The sequence below is a fragment of the Lutjanus erythropterus genome, chromosome 4, assembly GCF_056507025.1.
Source record: "Lutjanus erythropterus isolate fLutEry1 chromosome 4, fLutEry1.hap2, whole genome shotgun sequence".
Taxonomy (NCBI): domain Eukaryota; kingdom Metazoa; phylum Chordata; class Actinopteri; order Lutjaniformes; family Lutjanidae; genus Lutjanus; species Lutjanus erythropterus.
Genome location: NC_139320.1, coordinates 18,256,525 through 18,274,880, shown reverse-complemented (window position 1 = coordinate 18,274,880; position 18,356 = coordinate 18,256,525). Strand labels below are relative to the sequence as shown.

Below are 18,356 nucleotides of genomic sequence, written 5' to 3'. Positions count from 1 at the left end.
ATGCAATGTTAATCATTCAAACTGTTCACTGACAGCTTCATGAAAATGAGGACCGACAAGAGAACTCTCCTTTGCCCTATATCTTAGGCTTTTCATTTCCCCTTTCACTGTCTATTTTCTGCGATCATGCAACCCCCTCAACAAACTGTCTATTTTATAAATGTGCAAGTGTGCTCATTAAACTGGTTACACTTTATTTTATGCACTAATAACATATAATTAACTGTATTTTGTATTAAATTAGACAAAATTTAGACATATTATGTTCTTTATTAGACAGTATTGGACTCTTTATCAGACCCTTATTAGACAGAACTACACTGTAAACTAAAGTGAAATGTGCTACATCTGCATTTAAAAACATTATGTGCACCCGATCAGTTTTCATCTAATCTGATACAATCTATGGCTTGTCATGTCTTATTAGTGTACTGTAAAATAAATATGACCTTTCAACTGTCTTATGAGAGCTGAAGTCAAGAAATCATGTGGAACCAAACGCCAGTCTGGACACCTTATGAATGGACAGATCAATTGATTGATTTGTGTAAGTGTGTAAATCCTGGTCGCCTGCAGATGGTCCTAAAACCCCCTCAGCATGATTAGCAGCTTCCTGCTGAGAATGCTAAGTAGCCAAAATAGCACACACATGTCACAACAGACAGAGGGGGTTTAGTGTGTGTGTGGATATGATGGGGCATGGATTTACTCTGCTGGCGACCTTTGGTATTTCTCTAAAAGCTTTGAAACGTTTGATCACTGTGCTCAGACAGTGTCACTGCAGAGAGGAATGTGTTTCTCCTTTAACCTACGAAAAAGAAAGATATTTATGGAGCATCACTGATATTTCATCAGAGTAACCCAGGCTCAGCGAGGCACGGTGCAGCCTCATGATCATCTGTTTCAAAAGAAATCCCTGCACCGCCAGATGTGTGTGTGTCATATGGCTCGTGTTGGCCAATAAGGGTATTATTGGTTTGTGCTGAACTTTTCATTTCTTGTCATTCTTTCTTGGTGGGGCTTGTCAAAGAAATGATCTTGCTTCACTGGTCACTGCATCAGTCACGCCTCAGCCCATAGTTGCGCTGGAAAATTGCCTAGGCTTTAGAATAGTCCCCAGCTTGAGGCATGGAATTGTCTGTGACCAATACTGTTTCTTCCTTTAGAAAATTACATGTTTTTTTCAATTCTTGGGTTATTCAGGCCCCCCCCCCCACAAAAAAAAAGAAATCCCACTTTTATCCTCCGGCTCCATATAGAACTACGCTGTTGTTACTGCACAAAAGCCAAAGTGAACCAATCATTTCTGTACTGCTGATGACTCTCAAACTTTAAATGTCCAAATGTAATAATAATGTGAATATGTGCTGCAAATCCAGCCTGACTTTCACTGATCTTTTTCTAATGAATCAGAATATACACTTACCAAGAAACATTCAAATCTAGCTTTCAGTATTTCTCTTCTCATATGTCCATGTTTTGTGAATTTATATTTTTGTCTACCTAATAAATGTTATTTCAGCACTCACTCTCCCTTTTAAATCTGTCTCGCTTTCCACTTTTGGCATAATTAAAGATTGGCACCCCCGGTGGCTGGCTGCAGTATAGGTTATATATCCCATCTCCTCTATGTTAGCAGATGGGACATGTGACAAACTGAAAAAATCAAAGTAAACATAAAATAATTTTTTCCCCAAGATGGTTTCTGTCATTTTATGTAGTTTTTGTCACACTGATGTTTGTTCAAGTGCTTATTTTTCTGATAAGTTTGGTTTGGTTTTAATTAGTTATCTGATACTCTGGAAGGGGGATTTCGCATCATGATTGACAGCAGAGCCCTGTTCACGATCGTGTAGGCTAGGTGTGTGGGTGGAACCTCAATACCGTGGTTCCAACCCTGATCACTACTGCACAGACTCTGGTTCCAAATGATCAGCGGTGCCTCAAGATATTTTGGCTTCGTTTTTATACAGTGGGAGGAAGTGGAGATGCATCGCCCATCTTTATTTACAGTGGTCTCCAACAGAGAGTGAACCAAAACCAAACCAAAATGAAGCATCAAAAAGATGTGACAAAGCTACAGAGAGCTGAGGAGAACTGCTGAGTCTGTAATAATTATGTCTACGAAACTGTTAACATTCAAGTAGTCAATCCAATAATCCAGGATCTTCAAGTGTAAAAGCAATTCTTTTTGTGGTGCATGTATTTCTACCTTTACTTTCTTCAGTGACTTGAAGATCTTCACCAGGGTATAATTATTCCCGTCTTGGCGATTAGATTTTTTTCGAGAACATCAAGCATTGCTCTATATTAGATCACTCTGTATCTGTAAATTGAAATTGAGTCCTTTTGGCCTCAGCTAAGTGGAGAATCTTTCGGTACAAATAATCCTTTCAAAAATGCAATCACACATTTGACCTTGCAGGCTCCACTGGTCGAGAGAGCGTAAGGGGATAGAGAAGCACCCTTCAGTCATTTAGCAGACAAATGGAACAGGTTTGTTCAAAAGCCCCTTGACATCACAAAAGAAGCCTTCACCTTTTAACACACAGTATCAGTTTGCCTGGTTGCCCTTCACTAGTGGAATAAGAAGCAGTGGTGTGTTTTTGTGCAGAATTGTGCTTCAGTTTCTGTTGAGTGCAGATTTACTTAAATAATTAGCTCCCTAGTGGTCTGGATATCTAATGTTAGATTGAGGGTAATTCTTGAATATGCCCTGTGGTGTTACTCTAAAAGTGTTTATCAACAGCCTGGTCATTTCCTCGAGTGATGAATAGCGACGTGGGGAAGATGAATGCCCCCCAGCTACACCCACACCTGACATACAGTATGATGCAAAGTGTGTGCTGATTTACACCATCTCTTCACCACCATATGGCTCACATCACTCATTTCCCCAATGACCAGGATGGAGACCACTTCATCAAGGAGAGGGCAACAGTTGTAATGGTAGTGGTTGAGATTTTGACAGAGATTGGGGGGAGGGACGGAGCAATTTCAAAATCTCCCAAATCAAACAAACACCAAGCCCCCCACAGCCCACTCTCTCCACTAATTCCTCAATCAAGCTAACCTTGTTTGTTTGCTTAACGAAGCCGGGCTCAGAGAGTTCTCCTGTCCCGTGTCAATAAACCTGAAGAGGCAAAGTGATCAATGACAAATAGGGCATTCAATTTATGCTCCAAACCGAGGCTAATCAGTTAATTTGCCTGGTTCAATGTGGCATCCTAAGCTCCCCACAAAGGCTACTCAAATGTCCTGGTAATGAGCATGAAGATTGTTTTCTCATTTTGTGTAAGTAAGTTAACTGTGGTCGAAGGGGTTGCGACACACAGCTGTCACAGTTTTTCATTCATGTCAGCCAGAAATATGCTCTTAGAGAATGGTAAGGCTGCAAAAAAAGTGGTTTGTGATATTAAGTGAGACAAAGGGCCTTATTTAGATCTATAGTGCATGTTCTGAAGTGCATGGTGCAAGTGCATTTAGCATATGTCCAACTCCACTTTGCTATGGTGGTAAGGTGCAAAAAAGTTGCATTTAATCACTTAATTATATGTGTTTTGGGAGTAACATGAACTAAACCAGACTGTCATCCCCAATGCCCTTTAAGAGCCAGCTGCGCCTGTCTCTGGTGCATTACTATTTAAATGGCAGATTCAGATTAATTAAAATTAACATTACAATTAAGGATGGATGAAGTGTTTTCTTAGTAAGACAGAAGCTGTATGTGCATTTACACGAGGCACAGCAGCATGCCTGCAGTGACAGTAATGCACACAGCCTGAAAGCAGCCTGTCTACTCATGAAAGTAAATTGTTGAAGAAAACAAAGCAAAACCAAAAAAATTAATAAATCACCCAGAATTTAAAAAAAAAAAAGTTTAAAAACTTTTTGATATGCTCAGGAATGTCTCTTCAACTATTTTTCATAATTAAGCAAAACTAAAGACTGTAGTTAGGAACATGACAAGACAGGGGAAAATGGAGGAAATATTTTTTTAGACAGATCTGATGGAAGTCAGGATTTATGCGGTTGATATGCTCCATACCATTTCCTTGTATGAATTTAGACTGTGTGTGACATCTGTTGGATTAGTAGAAGAACATAGGCCATTAATTAACATTACCATGATCGATCCTGTCAATGTGTGTGGAGATTTAAAAAATCAATTCAGTTATAGCTGCTGTGCCTTGTGCATAAATGCACACAGGATATCTCTTAACACTTCACCCTATTTCACCTGTAAACCATCCACTACTAATCAGAGTAAATTTTTTCAGAATACATTATCAGAATAATCATTTTGATAATACTGCATTTTGGACTTTAGACTTTGATCAATGCTGCAATTGTTTTCTGCTGCCTAAAGATAGCAATGCATCAACCATGTGCCTGGTCACATCAAATTTTAAGACTAACACAGTCATGGGTGCAAGTACATGAGTTCACTGATGGGCACAAGTACATTTGCTACCTACAAAACATGGGAGCCAGCCATGAAAATGACAATTCTGTCAGTCAGAAAATAGCAATGACAGCTATGCCATGCTGTGTCTGAAGATGGAGTCCAAAGTTTTAATTTATGCTCAAGTTGTATTTTTATTATTGGTATATTATGCCAATAATTCATAAATATTTTAACAAGTACTTTGTTTCACTAAAATTAGGTTTTATCAAGGCCAGCCTCAAAAATTATCAATATTTATTTGAACATAGTCTGCAAATGTGACTGATTACGATGCTTATTTATGCTGGATAAAATGAAATAATTCTAACAGCTCTCAAGTTGCATATGACAACTTGATGGTGGTAGTCTGGTATTCATTCTTGCCCTCACACTAATGAAAATCCATGTCTAAATAACCCAAACCACCTCTTCTAATTAAACATTTATTTGATTTTTCTTTTTGTGAGCTGCAGACAGGCAGGAGACAGCATTTTCCTGTATCTGCTGGTGTGGAAAATGCCAGTGTTGGAGGAAAACGAATTCTAATGCAGCGTGCAATGCGGTGGAAATTATATTCAAAAGTGATTGATCTGTTTATCCTGGACGGGAGCAGGCGACAATTTAACATTATTACCTTACCCAAAGGCAGAGTCATGCGATTTAAAATAAACAACAATCAGTCTTATTTCACTCTTCCAAATGGCACCATCATGCATGTTTGGCTTATTCAGCCGTTAACTCTTGTTTTGGTTGATGAATTCATTGATTCACTCATTCATTTAATCAGCCCCATTCAGCTCACTCATTTACTTATTCACCACAGACTAACACATGTAAAGAAAAACTGGGAGTGCTGTTGGGTTCCTGTATGTGATTCAGTGCCTCGCCTTTAATTAGAGCATGATAACATGTTTTTAAACTCTATCCCTCTCTGCCTCGTGTTCCCTGTGAAAGGCTCATGAATAAATTGAGGAGGAACATCCACTTTTGAACTCACTGGGCTTTACAGTGCAAGGAGACGAACGCTGCGCTCACAGGAATGTGGGACACAAGATGACATGAAGTGGTCTGAAATGGGCAAACAAAAGAAAGAATGAGGACTAAACATCTAAACATCGCATGATCACAAATTTAGCAGCTGTTACATACAGTCAATTCAATAAACTTAAGTGTTTAATGGGGTTCATAGACTAAGAATTTATGCTGTAGATCAATACATGGCATCTGTATGAAAGTCATATGTGCATATTATGGGATAAAAAGGAAACAAAACATTTGCAGTCATCGCAAGTGATTCTTTACATCCATGGCTGTGGTCACAGGGGCACTTACCATTTGGCAAAGGTTGGCAACTGCCATAAGTCACAACCTACAACGGGCTCCATAAAGAGCATCAAAAACTTAGACAACAACTAAGAATCTGTTGGGTTTTTCACCTTTCTTTAATTAATTATGTCTCTCTAAAAATCCTTTCACTAATTAAATGCTTAATTGATGAATGTCTCAGGCTCCACACTACATTGGATTATTCCAATGATTCAGGAAGACAGTAGCCAGCTTGTGTAAGCAAAGAGTGCCACATGAAGTACAGACTGTTGAAAAATGAAGCAACACCACCCCAGCATGTGTTGAAAAAAGGAGGAAGGATATTAACAGACAACACCCACCCCAGTGACAGCCTGTTCACTCTGCTGCTATCTGGCAAGAGATACAGAAGTATCTGCTAAAATACCACCAGACATCAGAATAGCTTCTTTCCTGAGGCTCTGAGACTCCTATTCATCTTCATCATTCCACCATATATAAAAGTCTTTTTTTATGATTTCCAAGGATTGAAAAAGGGGGGGAGATCAAGGGATGTGAAGGGGGCTGTGCCTATCTTTGCTTTTGGCCCCAAAATGACTAAATTCACCCCTGTGGCACTGCAGCTGAACACATCTCTGACTGGCTGTCAGGATCTGTTGTATGTGTAAAGAGGGACTGAAATGATGAACACTGACCTGGAGTACATTTATTTTATTGGCTTAAGGAGAAGCTGACAATTTGAATGTTCCTGATGTGGGGTTGCATGGTACAGGAGGTACAGAGCTTTACTGACCCATAAACAAACATCCCATTTGGATCAATAAGCCGAGTGGCCAATGCCGCCTTGAGATGCGCGCCATAAATCTGCAAGGGCCGCCCTCTCCCTCATTAAATTATAAAGGATCTGCGAGCCGTGAAACACTAACAGCGAGGCATCACACTGGTTGCTAAAAATAGAGATGCCTAAACAAAAGAGTTTTTTTCCATGCACATTCATATTGTTACCCAAGAATCCTTTTAACTCTCCACTTCTCTCATTCCCCGAGGTCAGGAGAGAAGAAGTGGCCAGAGCTGGGCATCCCAACGTACTGGCGCGTGTTTGCAGGGTGTCGTCCATGCGTCAACAAAACACTAACACGTCCCCGTGATGTCATGATGAGGGAGATACAGCTGTTCTGGCGGACGGGAACACTCACACTGAGGCACTCCGTCTCTGCCAGGAGGTCCGAGGTGCATCTTGTTGCTCCAATTTAAATTGCAAATCCACTTAAAGTACATAAGTCAAGAGTGCTCCCAGCTAAAATGCAAGCCGTGTTGAGTCTGGAAGATTTTTAAAAAATCATGGAGCTTGCACTTAGGAGGATTACATTTTTATGCGCTAAAAAGGGGGAGGGAGAGTCCCAACACATCATCATTGTCATGTCCAAAAGGGACAGCCCCACACAGCGAATGAAATTTATTTTAAAAGAATATCATACATTCCTCCTAATGTCTTATAATACATTTCACAACTCGTCGTATGTTTTCAGCGCAGTGAGAAATGGGTGTTTCTTGGTGAAACTAATCAGGGAGAAAGAGCGGTTTCCACACTAGTGACTTTTCAAGGCCCAGTGGTATAAATATCAACCATCTGTGAGGCCATCTGCATTGGGGTGCTATATCATGCACCAAGGCCAAGCCACCAAACGCAGACAAGTTGCCTCCCGTGGCACTATCTACACTGCATGCAGGACAAGTAACCTATTGCAGAATCGTGGCTATCAACAATGGATCTTCTGTAGTGTTGTCACCCATTCATACATAAGTGAGGTCATCTTTTAAAGGAGCAATCATGATAACCTCAGCGCCGTGTAATGCACTGTGCAGCTGTGTACTCCACCCTGCCTCCAGATCTCATCTTGCTGCAGAAAAGCCCACTTAGGGGGAGAAAAAATTGAACATAGATGTAATATATGTTGGCTAACAGGTGCATTTTCAATCAAGTGTTTTTATCTGAACTTAGATTACAGTAGGATTGCGGTGATTGCAGGGGCAAACATGTCTGTCACAAGCAGCCATCCATCATAGTTTGACAGCCGATATTGCACCAGTTTGGAGTAGTTTTTGCTTTTGTACTCCACTACAGCGACTTCAGTGCACCAACGTCTGCAGAGATGAGTTGCAATGAGCCCGTGACCTTTTATATTCAGCTGGAAATACAAAGATAAACACAGCAACACGAGCAAAGAGGAGAAAGACACAGAGTGTTGTTACAAACAAAACACCCGACCACACAAGACTGAAGACATCACCTCGTCGTGTCTTATCTAGCTCTTACAACATCTGGAATGATGTTGTGTGTGTTTGTTGCACCCTCTGTGTCTCATCAACTGTTCTCTGCGAACATGTGTTTCTTTGTGTGTTTGCATTGGCAGAGGGAGAAAAAGGGAGACAGGGTGTATGTGTGCGTGTCTACTTGTGCATGTGAGACATTGTTTCAAGCTATCTAGTTATTGGAACGGAAAGGAATGGAGGAGGGCTGGTGCTGAAGAGCAGGCCACTCGAGGGGGAAAGAGAGAGCGCGGGAGAGCAGAGGGGCCACTGGCGAGTGAAAATCCTTTTGTTATTTCTGTAGATTGTTGAGACACAGAAGAGGGGGATTAATTTGTCTCGAGGTCTGAGTGCAGCCATCAGCAAACAGCAGCGCTCCCCCTTGCTTTTTGTTTACCTAACTTACACCATGCTGCTCTTAAAGCCAGTGATGGGATACATCTTATGTGGCAGTTGATAGAATAATGCTAATATTGAGAAGCTGGGGGACAAATAAAAATCTTAAGCGAATAAAAATATGCCTTCTGGTTAAAAACAGATGTTTAACATGCCTTTGATCACAAGCATGCGTCATCATAGCCTGCAAAATATAAATAGCCTGGAAAATGTCTCATGCTTTTGAAGTTCAAACATGCAGTGCTTCTTGTTTCTTCATGTAAAATCATACCAGGTTAGCATCTCAATCTAAATCCTTAAGAAATAATCTACCAACAATACTATAATTCTTATTACTATAAGTTAGTGATACAAATATACAGAAATTCCAATCCTTGAAATAACAATTACATCTCCTGTTTAATCTCCGGATTATTTTCTGGATTCATTCATTATTAATTGATTGGTCTATTAAATGTTGAATGACATGCTCACAGAGCTGATGTCATCAAATGGACGAGTTGCACAGCAGATATTCTGACACATCATATCAGAAAACTCAGGTGTATTAACTGACTGTTGCATTCCACTTAAGAGGGGTCTTCTAAGGAAGGTCCTTCTTCTTCATGCTGGTTCACTGTCACTGTTTCTGGGACACCTAATGCAACTGAGCCGTAATTACTGTTTTTAAGTCCACCTGTGTTTTTCCTGCTCTGACAAGTCAAAATGTCTGCTGTGCACACAGTCCACTGCTTCTTTTGTCCAAACTAGAAATGTTCCAATACCACTTTTTACATTTCTCAAGGCAGATGCGATGCAGCTGTGTTGGAATAGCCAGTGTGGCTATTTACAGTGAGGTGTATGTAGCTTAGCATGGCAGGGACAAGTACCCATTTATCTGTAGCCAATAATGCTATTTGGATGTCAATAGTCAATGTGCTTATTTACACCCTCATGGCAGAGACATGAACCTGCTGTCCCGCAGGAAACAATGTCACTTTTTATAAATAAAATGTGGGGCTCAGGTGTGAATTGCTACTGTGTGCCTGTTCATACCTAGGTACAAACAGACACTGCATTTTTTAAATTATCATTTTTTAACAGCTGCGTATGACTAACCCTGTGTGGATGATTGCTGTCATTGTTGTATGGCCCAGCTCAGATTTAAAAGAATCCGCATTTCTATGAAGTGGGGCTAATTAATTACTTGATATTGGATCATAGACGTGTACTTGTTGATACCCGATCAGCATTTTAGGCTGTATAACATGCATTATGCATATGCATTGATACTGTTATCGTTATCAGAAAACAACAGTAGCCCAAACCCCGAACAAAACCAGTTTCTGATCACATAAAAAAAGTAAAGAAAATCAGCAAATCTTTACATTTGGAAACACTTTTTTGCATTTTTGCTTGAAAGATAAATAGAATAAAAATAAATCATTGTCCCAATTGCAATTTAATTGTTACATTATTAAATACACATTAATTGTACTGGACTGTCCTCCCTACCTCACCCCTTGTTGAATTTGTGTATTTGATTTTTTTTAACACAGAATTTCAGCATAGCAATAGGCTTAATAAACTGCATTTGAATTGACTGAACTCTAAGCTCTATTTTTGTTTTGTTTTTTTTACTGTTGTCCTGTTTGTAATCTATGTTGACTGTGGTCAAGCTGAAGACTCTCCAAATTTGTTTTTGTAACATTGTCTAATTGTCTTACTTATAACTCGTGTTGTTTGAGATGAAACCAAAGACAGTTTTCCACATTGCTGACAATAAAGTCACAGAAATAATAAAAGATCATTTCTACTTAATTTTCTGCTAATTAACTAATTATTTCAGTCCTAGAAAGCACTGAAATTGTGTTAAACCATATAAAATGTTGTATGTTAACCAATATTATGATATATTAAGATTGCAAAATACCTTGAGGTAACACTATCCATATATAAATATTTTAGTTAAATTAACAAATGTGTGAAAATGTTGTATAAAATATTTGATTCACTATGAATTATATTTGCAGCTCTATATTATAGGACTGAGGATTATTTGCTTATAGCACCATTTCCATTAAAGTTCACTTTGATCCCACTGATATCAAAGGATTCGTGTCTGTAACACCTAACAGGAGGACTGACACCCTCTCGACCAGCCTGTTCGTGTCTGTTGCAGGATGCTCGGGCTGTGTAAGAGAACTTCAGACTCTAGAGGTCTCCATCCTTCAGCATCCCCTCATCATCCACCTATTCGCCCTCCTCCTCCTCCTCCTCCTCCTCGTCCTCCTCCTCCTCCTCCTCCCCTCTTACATTTTGTGCAGCGGAGGAGGAAAGGAGGAGAGACTGCTGAGGTGGAGACAGAGGGGACCCTGAGACAACACGTCCCACGCCAGAGCCAGACAGCCAGGGAACTTTGATTTGACGCCAAGTAGCCCTGCGATGAAAATGACGATGAAGAGAAAGAGCCACGTTTCTTCTTCTTCTTCTTCTCTTTGGGAGGCTTAGATATGTCGGGTGTGTGCAAACATATGATGTCCTTGGACTCATATGCTCAATGAAGATTTATTCTGTGTGATTTCGCTCCTCAACCCGCCGATGGTGCCGCTGCGTTGTGCCCGCACTCACAGGTCAGCCGAATGCGTTTGAAGGCAGTCTGAGCGCATTGTTTCCAGCTCCGTTTGCATATGGGATTTCCAGCCGTGATGTCTGCAATATTTCGCTCTTTGTTTCTGGGTAAGTCACTTCCCATTCCTTTAAAAGAGAATTCATTAATTTAAAAAGAAGCAGTGCGACGTGTTCGTCTGACAAATTGTCACTGGCGATGTGGACATTGATGTCTGGCGTTCTTATATTTGCAATCATTTTATTTAATACACATTTTTATTGTTTGACGCGTCCTTAACAACAGATGTGGCAAATATTTTAAGCCTCGATTTAGAATGATGTCAGAATATATTTATTTTTTTTTTTTATTTCCTATCGTCACCCTTGCTTTTGCATATTGCTATTTATATTTACGCATAGCTAAAAAAAAAATGCAGAAGTCAACCTCGATTTTACAAGGGGGAGTTCTGAAAAAGGGGGGGAAATAAAGGGGATAAAAGTTCACCTGACCCCTCCTTTTAAATCTGTATTCCAGATTTATTGACCCTGTAAATGCATCTGTTGACACTTAATCTTCAGAAACAGGCCTGCTGCAGATAAACAAAACGATTTTTACCATTGTTTGACAAAGGCATAAAACCCTAAATGTAGCACACACAGCAACCATTAAGGTTAGATATTTTCTATATGTTTCTTACTATTTGGCCCAATTTTACCTCACTTGAATGTCATTTTAAGAATGTTGATCTAAATCAGCTTGAAACAGAACTTAATTGAAAATGTGTGTTTCTTGTAATCATAACTGAAAGCTTCCTTTGTATCTATCACCTCTACTGCTGATACTAATACTAATACTGCTCTTGTGACTACTATATTACTGAGGGCCTGCAGGTTCAGAGCCAGATGAGGGATTGTTTAATTCCACTGTGACTTTGCTGATAGGTTGCTGTATGTGAGACAGTGTAAAAATGACTTCCAGTAAGAGGTTTCACACTCCCCACTGCAGGTGATGACACGCAGTGGAATTTCCTTAGCAGGGTATAACTGAGGATAAACCAGCTTTATGCAACAGGGAGCCTGGAGTCTGAAGTGGCTGTGAATATGGTATGAAAAAGTTTGGAACCCCCTGAGTTAAAGTAAGAGTGGTTGATAGTGGACATACTGTATGAGGGGTAATGCTTCGGTTTGAGTCCAGAAGTCGTGCTGTTTAGCCTACGTGATGCTTGTTGCAGTCTGGAGAGAATGAAAAGACTTGATCGCTTGTGTTTACTGGTTTCATTCCATTAGTTTAGACTTACAGCTGGTTTTATTTTGCTTATGTTTGATGTCAGAGGCAGCTCTAGACCAATTTCACTTGGGGGCCCATGCTGGGGCCAGTTGTTTTGTTATATTTGACCCATGACAAAGGTGACAAAGAAAGGGGCATTATTCAAGCTGTGCAATTTTATTATATCATTATATCATCATGTAAAGAAATAACTTTATCATAATTGCAAGAAAGCAATAATTGTATTATCATTGCAAACACTTTGTTCGGATGGGGGACACAGGAGGGTCCAAACTCTGTTACAGGGATACCAGCCCCTATTGACTGACATTTATTTATAAGATGTTTATAAGCACTGATGCTTAAGAACGTAAATACCAACCTTATGAGTTTCTTATATTTTTTTATGATAGCAATTCACACATTTATTATGTTTAACCATCTTATTTATTATGTCATCGTTAAATACCAAGCTGTTGTTGTAGCTTTATTAAGATATCTACATACTTTATTATGCATTTATTAGCAGCTATCTATGCACTAATTGACAGTTGCGTTTGCTGTTAACTTGTTAAGTTAACCATGATTTCTTTTGAGTTTTAGTTTATTTAATCCGGTCCATGAGCAAGACAATTGTTCAGTCAGAGTTAGCAATAGATGTAGCTAATTTTCATCTGAGCAGGTAGATGTTAAGAAACAGCACAGTACAAACAATACCTCTCAGGAGAGTGCCATGCTCCTTGTCCAGTGCATTCTGGGAAAGGCTCCAACCCTCCTTGACCCCTGAATAAGATAAGCACCACAGAAAATGTAAGGATGGAGACAGGATGGAGACCTACATACACGATGACTGGTTAACCACTGAAATCACAGTATGTGCTCAGCGGTGATGATCACTGATGCTGCGCTTTAACTAAAGGAGCTGACTCGGCAGTGGACACCACATACCAACGCATTAAGGTTGTCAAAAGTATCAATATTTCAATACACTTTCCATAACACACGTTTAAAACAATACAATATCTGTTAATTATAGTACAGCACGTACCACAGCTATGAAACAAAGTATGCTCATTCAAAACCTCAGATCCATTCGGTTTTTATTGTCCTGCATGAAATTTGTCTTGCAGCAGCAAAACCAGACGGTGTTCAAGGACTTTCTCTGTATCAGCAATGTGTGCAGACTGTAAAATTTAAAAAAAGAAAAAGAAATATTAAAAACTTTTCCTTTTTGCTGTGCTATTGAAAGAAGTATTGAGTACTGTTTGGCCTGTTTTTAAATGTTCTTTTATATATTATAAACATACACATACATATACATTATAAAATGTTTACCATGCCATTGTTTTAGCAAAACATCACCTATATAACCAGACAGTTATGTTTTGACTTTGACGTGTTGAATCAGCATATTGTACCAAGAAAAAAACACCAAAAACATATAAATTATCAAATTAATAAAATTTAAATACCAAATCTCCGTTTTTACTTGGGTTATTAAGATCAAACCATAACATAGCTGAAGTTGACGGCAATGCTCGTTGTGTTTTATGCAGTGTGATCAGAGACTTTATAGGTCTAATATTGTATCAGAGTTTTATACATTTGGAGGTTTCTGTCATCAGCTGTTGTATTACACTACAAATGATATAACTGGGGTGAACATCCAGCATAGTCGCAACATGGGTCATATGTCTCTCATATGAGAAAAAAGTATCTGCCAGTCAGCCAAAAGAGCTTTTCCTCTGACCAGGGGGGATATGTAGCATTTCGGGCTCCGCTGTGCCAGACTGAAGGACATTTTCCTAAAGTTATAGCCTGTATTAATTCAAGATCAACACCAAGGCCAAGTAAAGAGAGGAAGTGGCTGTTTTATTATAAAAGAATCAATAGTCATTAATAGGGGCTCATTTCCTTTTTATTTGGCTTTGGTCTTGCAAGTCCTGAGACATCCTTAATTTAATATGTGTTGGAGATGTAATATCCACTGTTCACATTACAGATAAGTAGCACAATTAATTGCCACAGAGTTGCGTAGCTCCCCGCTGTAACTCTGCTGATACAAAGTAAGAAACGGAACAAGGTCAAACATAGTAACGTAGTGACAGCGTGGTAGATCCGGCCAGGTAAAGGAGACTAGTGATGGATTGCCTATCTGTCCTTGTGCCAGGATTAAATGATTCTGAATGAGGGAATTTGAAAATGACTGTCCACGAAGTAATAACACAGTGTAAGTCACTTGACAGAAATGTAATTGGAAAGAATGAGCAGCTTTTATATGAGGTCCAAACCTCTGCAGCACCCTCACTTGGTGTTCCTTTGAGCATCAGTCTATAAGACAGTGCAGTGGGAGTGATCATATAGGGTCTTAACATTAGTGCGTGTGTGTGTGTGTGTGTGCTGATGCGTGTGTGTGTACATGCATGCATACATGTGTACACCAGTGAGAAGATGGCAGCGCCTGGATATGCATGCTAGTGTTAGATGTAGATAAAGAGAGCAGTGGCTCCAAACAGAAATTCTGTCCCCATTCTATATTTAGCATGTCTGCCGGGGTAGGCAGAGGATCTCTGAAATGTGAAGATGACAGGAGCCTCCTGAGCCAGAGGTTATGAAGTGACATCTTGATGTGTTTGCGCCTGAATCACACTCCCACACACACCCAGCCACAGACTTCTGACATTCTTACAAAGCCAGAGACATTTCGATATTTGACGTCTAGTTACCATACATTAAGGCTTCCTTTTGATCTTCTTTTGGCACACATTATTCTTCGCCGTTATCATGTGGCATCCCCTATGTATGTGTTCAGCATTGAAAATATGTTTTTTTGAGACCCTGTGATGAATTTGGCACATGTCTTCTAACTTGCCTGATATTTAAAGTATTTGTCAGTGAGGTGTGGAGCCTTGCACAGTGAGTTAACCTTCATCTCACTTTGTAAAACCTTTAAATGACTCACAGTCTCAGTTTAATTGGCTTCTGCAATTAATTAAGTTAGTGAGGTAATTCGATGAGCATGATGCAGGCATATCAACACTTTCAGCACATTTTCTCCTACGGACTGCGGGGCAATGCAAAGTGGGGCTGCAACTCACAGCTATTTTCATCACTGAAAGGTCTGTTGATCACCTTCTTGATTAATTGATTAGTTGTTTAGTCCATAAAATTAGAGATGTTCTGATGCTATTTTTAATTAACAATAATGATTCCAAACTTTGTGTATTGCCCAATACAAATTACATATATGATTACAATGCATTTCAAATATAGAGACTATGTTGTTATTTTTTGAATAATCTTGAATGCGTGCCATAGGACACAATCTTTCAGTATACGATATTGGATTGGCACATAGATGGTCCATTTTAGACAGTATTGTAGTATCACAGTATCATAGTAATTTTCTAATACTGGTATCAATGAAAATTTTTGGATGTATCCACTGTATCCAGTGTTCGCCTGGAAGTTGTAGCAACCAGCAAATTCTTCATCTTCTTCCTGGAAACATTTGGGTCAATCTAAGTGCACAACTCAGCCAAACGTCTCATGTTTTTAAACATTTTAAAGCAGAAATGTTATTTATTACAGCTTTAATAGTTGACATGCAAAGCATCACAATACATACATGTGCTTGGGAATCAATATCCAGTGGGTATTGCATTTAGGCTGTAGGATGTACAGTACAGTAAAGATGCAGGTGTTGAGGGGAAAATAGCAAACACCCAGCAGTGCATTGCTCCAGACAGTTAAATGACTTCCCTTCCACCTACAATGTCAGCGATTTGACATGCAGAACAAAGTGTAAACAGATTTCCATCAGGAAAGGATTGTATTACTCAAAGCGAAAATGGCAAATCTGAATTTCTCAGCAAGGGCAGAGCGCTGTGGAATACAAAACCTCGACCGAGGGTGACTCGAGAGGCCTACAGATGAGTACAGAGGTCCAGCCGTCCTCAAAACAATTGACCCATATCATTAACAAACACTGATTTGCCTTCCAAGCACTTTCCCCCTGATGTGCACGGCCTCTGAATGACAGTGTGCTACCCTGAATAACAAGCCGTCCTTTTTTTTGTACCTGAGGGATTCTTCATGTTTCATTGATTGTGCTGCTTTTAGTCAGGAGGTCTCTCTATTCTGTCGCAGCACGCTGGATGCCATGCTCGGATGAGAGTGTTTGTAGGTGAAGGTATGCCTGCTTTGTGCTGTAAGTGCTTTTATTCCTACTAGTCGAGGGTCGAGGGCTGGCTGTATTTTTATAGACATCCATGGTAAAAATAAAGGTCACACTGGTGGAATGAACGTATTCTGTCCTGAATTCATCTGCAGTTTCTTTGTTTGACAGTTTCTTCATCTTTTTTTCCTGCTGTGTTTCTAACACGCCCATAATTTCCATTCCATTATTCCATATGGACCTTTTGTCACTTGCATCTTGTAAAACACTAGACACAGGCCTAGACAGAGCTGGGTTTGTGTAGTGTTTCTGACCTATAAACCCTCCCCCTTTTCATCCTTCACTGGGAAAATTACTGCCAGATTATTTTGGAACGTATGAACAGGAACTGCCTATTTCACTTTACTGCTAATCTTTGACAGATGTTCTGGAGAGGCTCACATCCACATTAACTGGAGCCACATGCACAATCTACACATGACATTACACTGCACTGGTGTGCTCCACTGCCGTACACAAGCCATTCAAGGCATTCTCTGCAGATGCCTGCTGTTTTATACGAGAGATGAACCAGATGATTTTATTGATCAAAACTTAATAAGACAAAATAAGATACAACACACTCAACTCATGATTAGACCTTGAAGACTGAGAGCTGTATCCTTAATGTCATTAATAATAAAAAAGATGAAGACAGCACTCCAATTACTTTTTAATATTGCCACACGGACATTCCGGGCAAGACGTCTTTCTTCAACTTGTAGTCTGGCAATTTCACAATCAATATACTCAGATGGGGTTAGTTATAGTTGCCCATAACCAGCCAAACATTGATTAGAACTAAAGCTTTAATCATTAGATTGGCATAAGGAAAACAAAAAAGTTTGTCATTTTTGGAAAAAAACAATGCTTATTTACTTAATGGTGAGAGTTAGATGAGAAGAATGATACTACCAGGGGTTTTAACTGGTTATGAAACAGTCTCAATTTAATACTGATGCCTCCACATGACCTACATAAGCAAACTAGACAATCCGCAACAAGACCGGTTGTTTCTATATTCTTAATGGCTGCCACCAGGTTGAAGTCTCCTTGAAATAAGATGAAACAAGCTTGTGTTTACATTTTCTCAGGCAAAGTTACAGTGAGTTGTACTACTATTAAAAGGAAGCAGGAGATTTTTATTTCGATAATGTTAGTTTTGACATTATATTTTCTGGTTATTACAGTGGAAACATTCCTGTTTTTGTTGACAGGGATCTCCAGAATTAACAAAATATGAAAGCTCCCTGTAGTTGTGTTGCGTTGCGTAGTAAAACAACAATTTGACAGGCTATTTCTAGGTAAATCTCTGTGTATTTTACAGTATACCTGGTCTGTGGTGACATTCCTGCTGTGGTGTACTGGTCATGGTGTGTTTAATGTCAACCAGCAGTGATTGGTTTGCCAGAGGTGAAGGTGCGAGGAATCATAGCAATGGCGCAGCCTACAGCATGGCGAAGTCTATGGCTGTAGGCATACATCATACACACATGCCATATCTTGAGCCAGTGTTTGGTTGAAACATGGTGCAACATAGTGTCCTCTGTGGAAGAGGGGCCACACCGTCTGTTGATATAAACAGCTCATTCCAAGGTTACAACAACACAGAAATTCTTATTTGAATATAAAGTTATATGCCATTTCTGCCATATTCTGCAAATAAATCCCTGTTAATCTTACACATTGGACCTTTAAGTCATTTAATAAGCACAGATGTCAGACATTATCTGTGTCCAGCTCCTTACTGTGAGGATTTGTTACTTTTTGCTGCTGTTTATATCATTGTTAATTTGTTAAGATGTCAAGTCAAATTCTGCAAGCAT

The 18,356-nt window shown here is 39.5% G+C and overlaps 1 protein-coding gene across 1 annotated transcript in view; it reads left to right on the top strand.

Moving 5' to 3' along the window:
- Positions 1–10,774: 10,774 nt before the first annotated feature.
- The window catches only part of clmpb (CXADR like membrane protein b), a 91,495-nt gene continuing 83,913 nt past the window's right edge, over positions 10,775–18,356 (top strand). Inside the window, exon 1 of the mRNA XM_084717195.1 lies at positions 10,775–11,176. Within this exon, the coding sequence (XP_084573321.1) occupies positions 11,128–11,176 (49 nt within the window). The 5' untranslated portion in view covers positions 10,775–11,127. The remainder of the gene's footprint in view (positions 11,177–18,356) is intronic.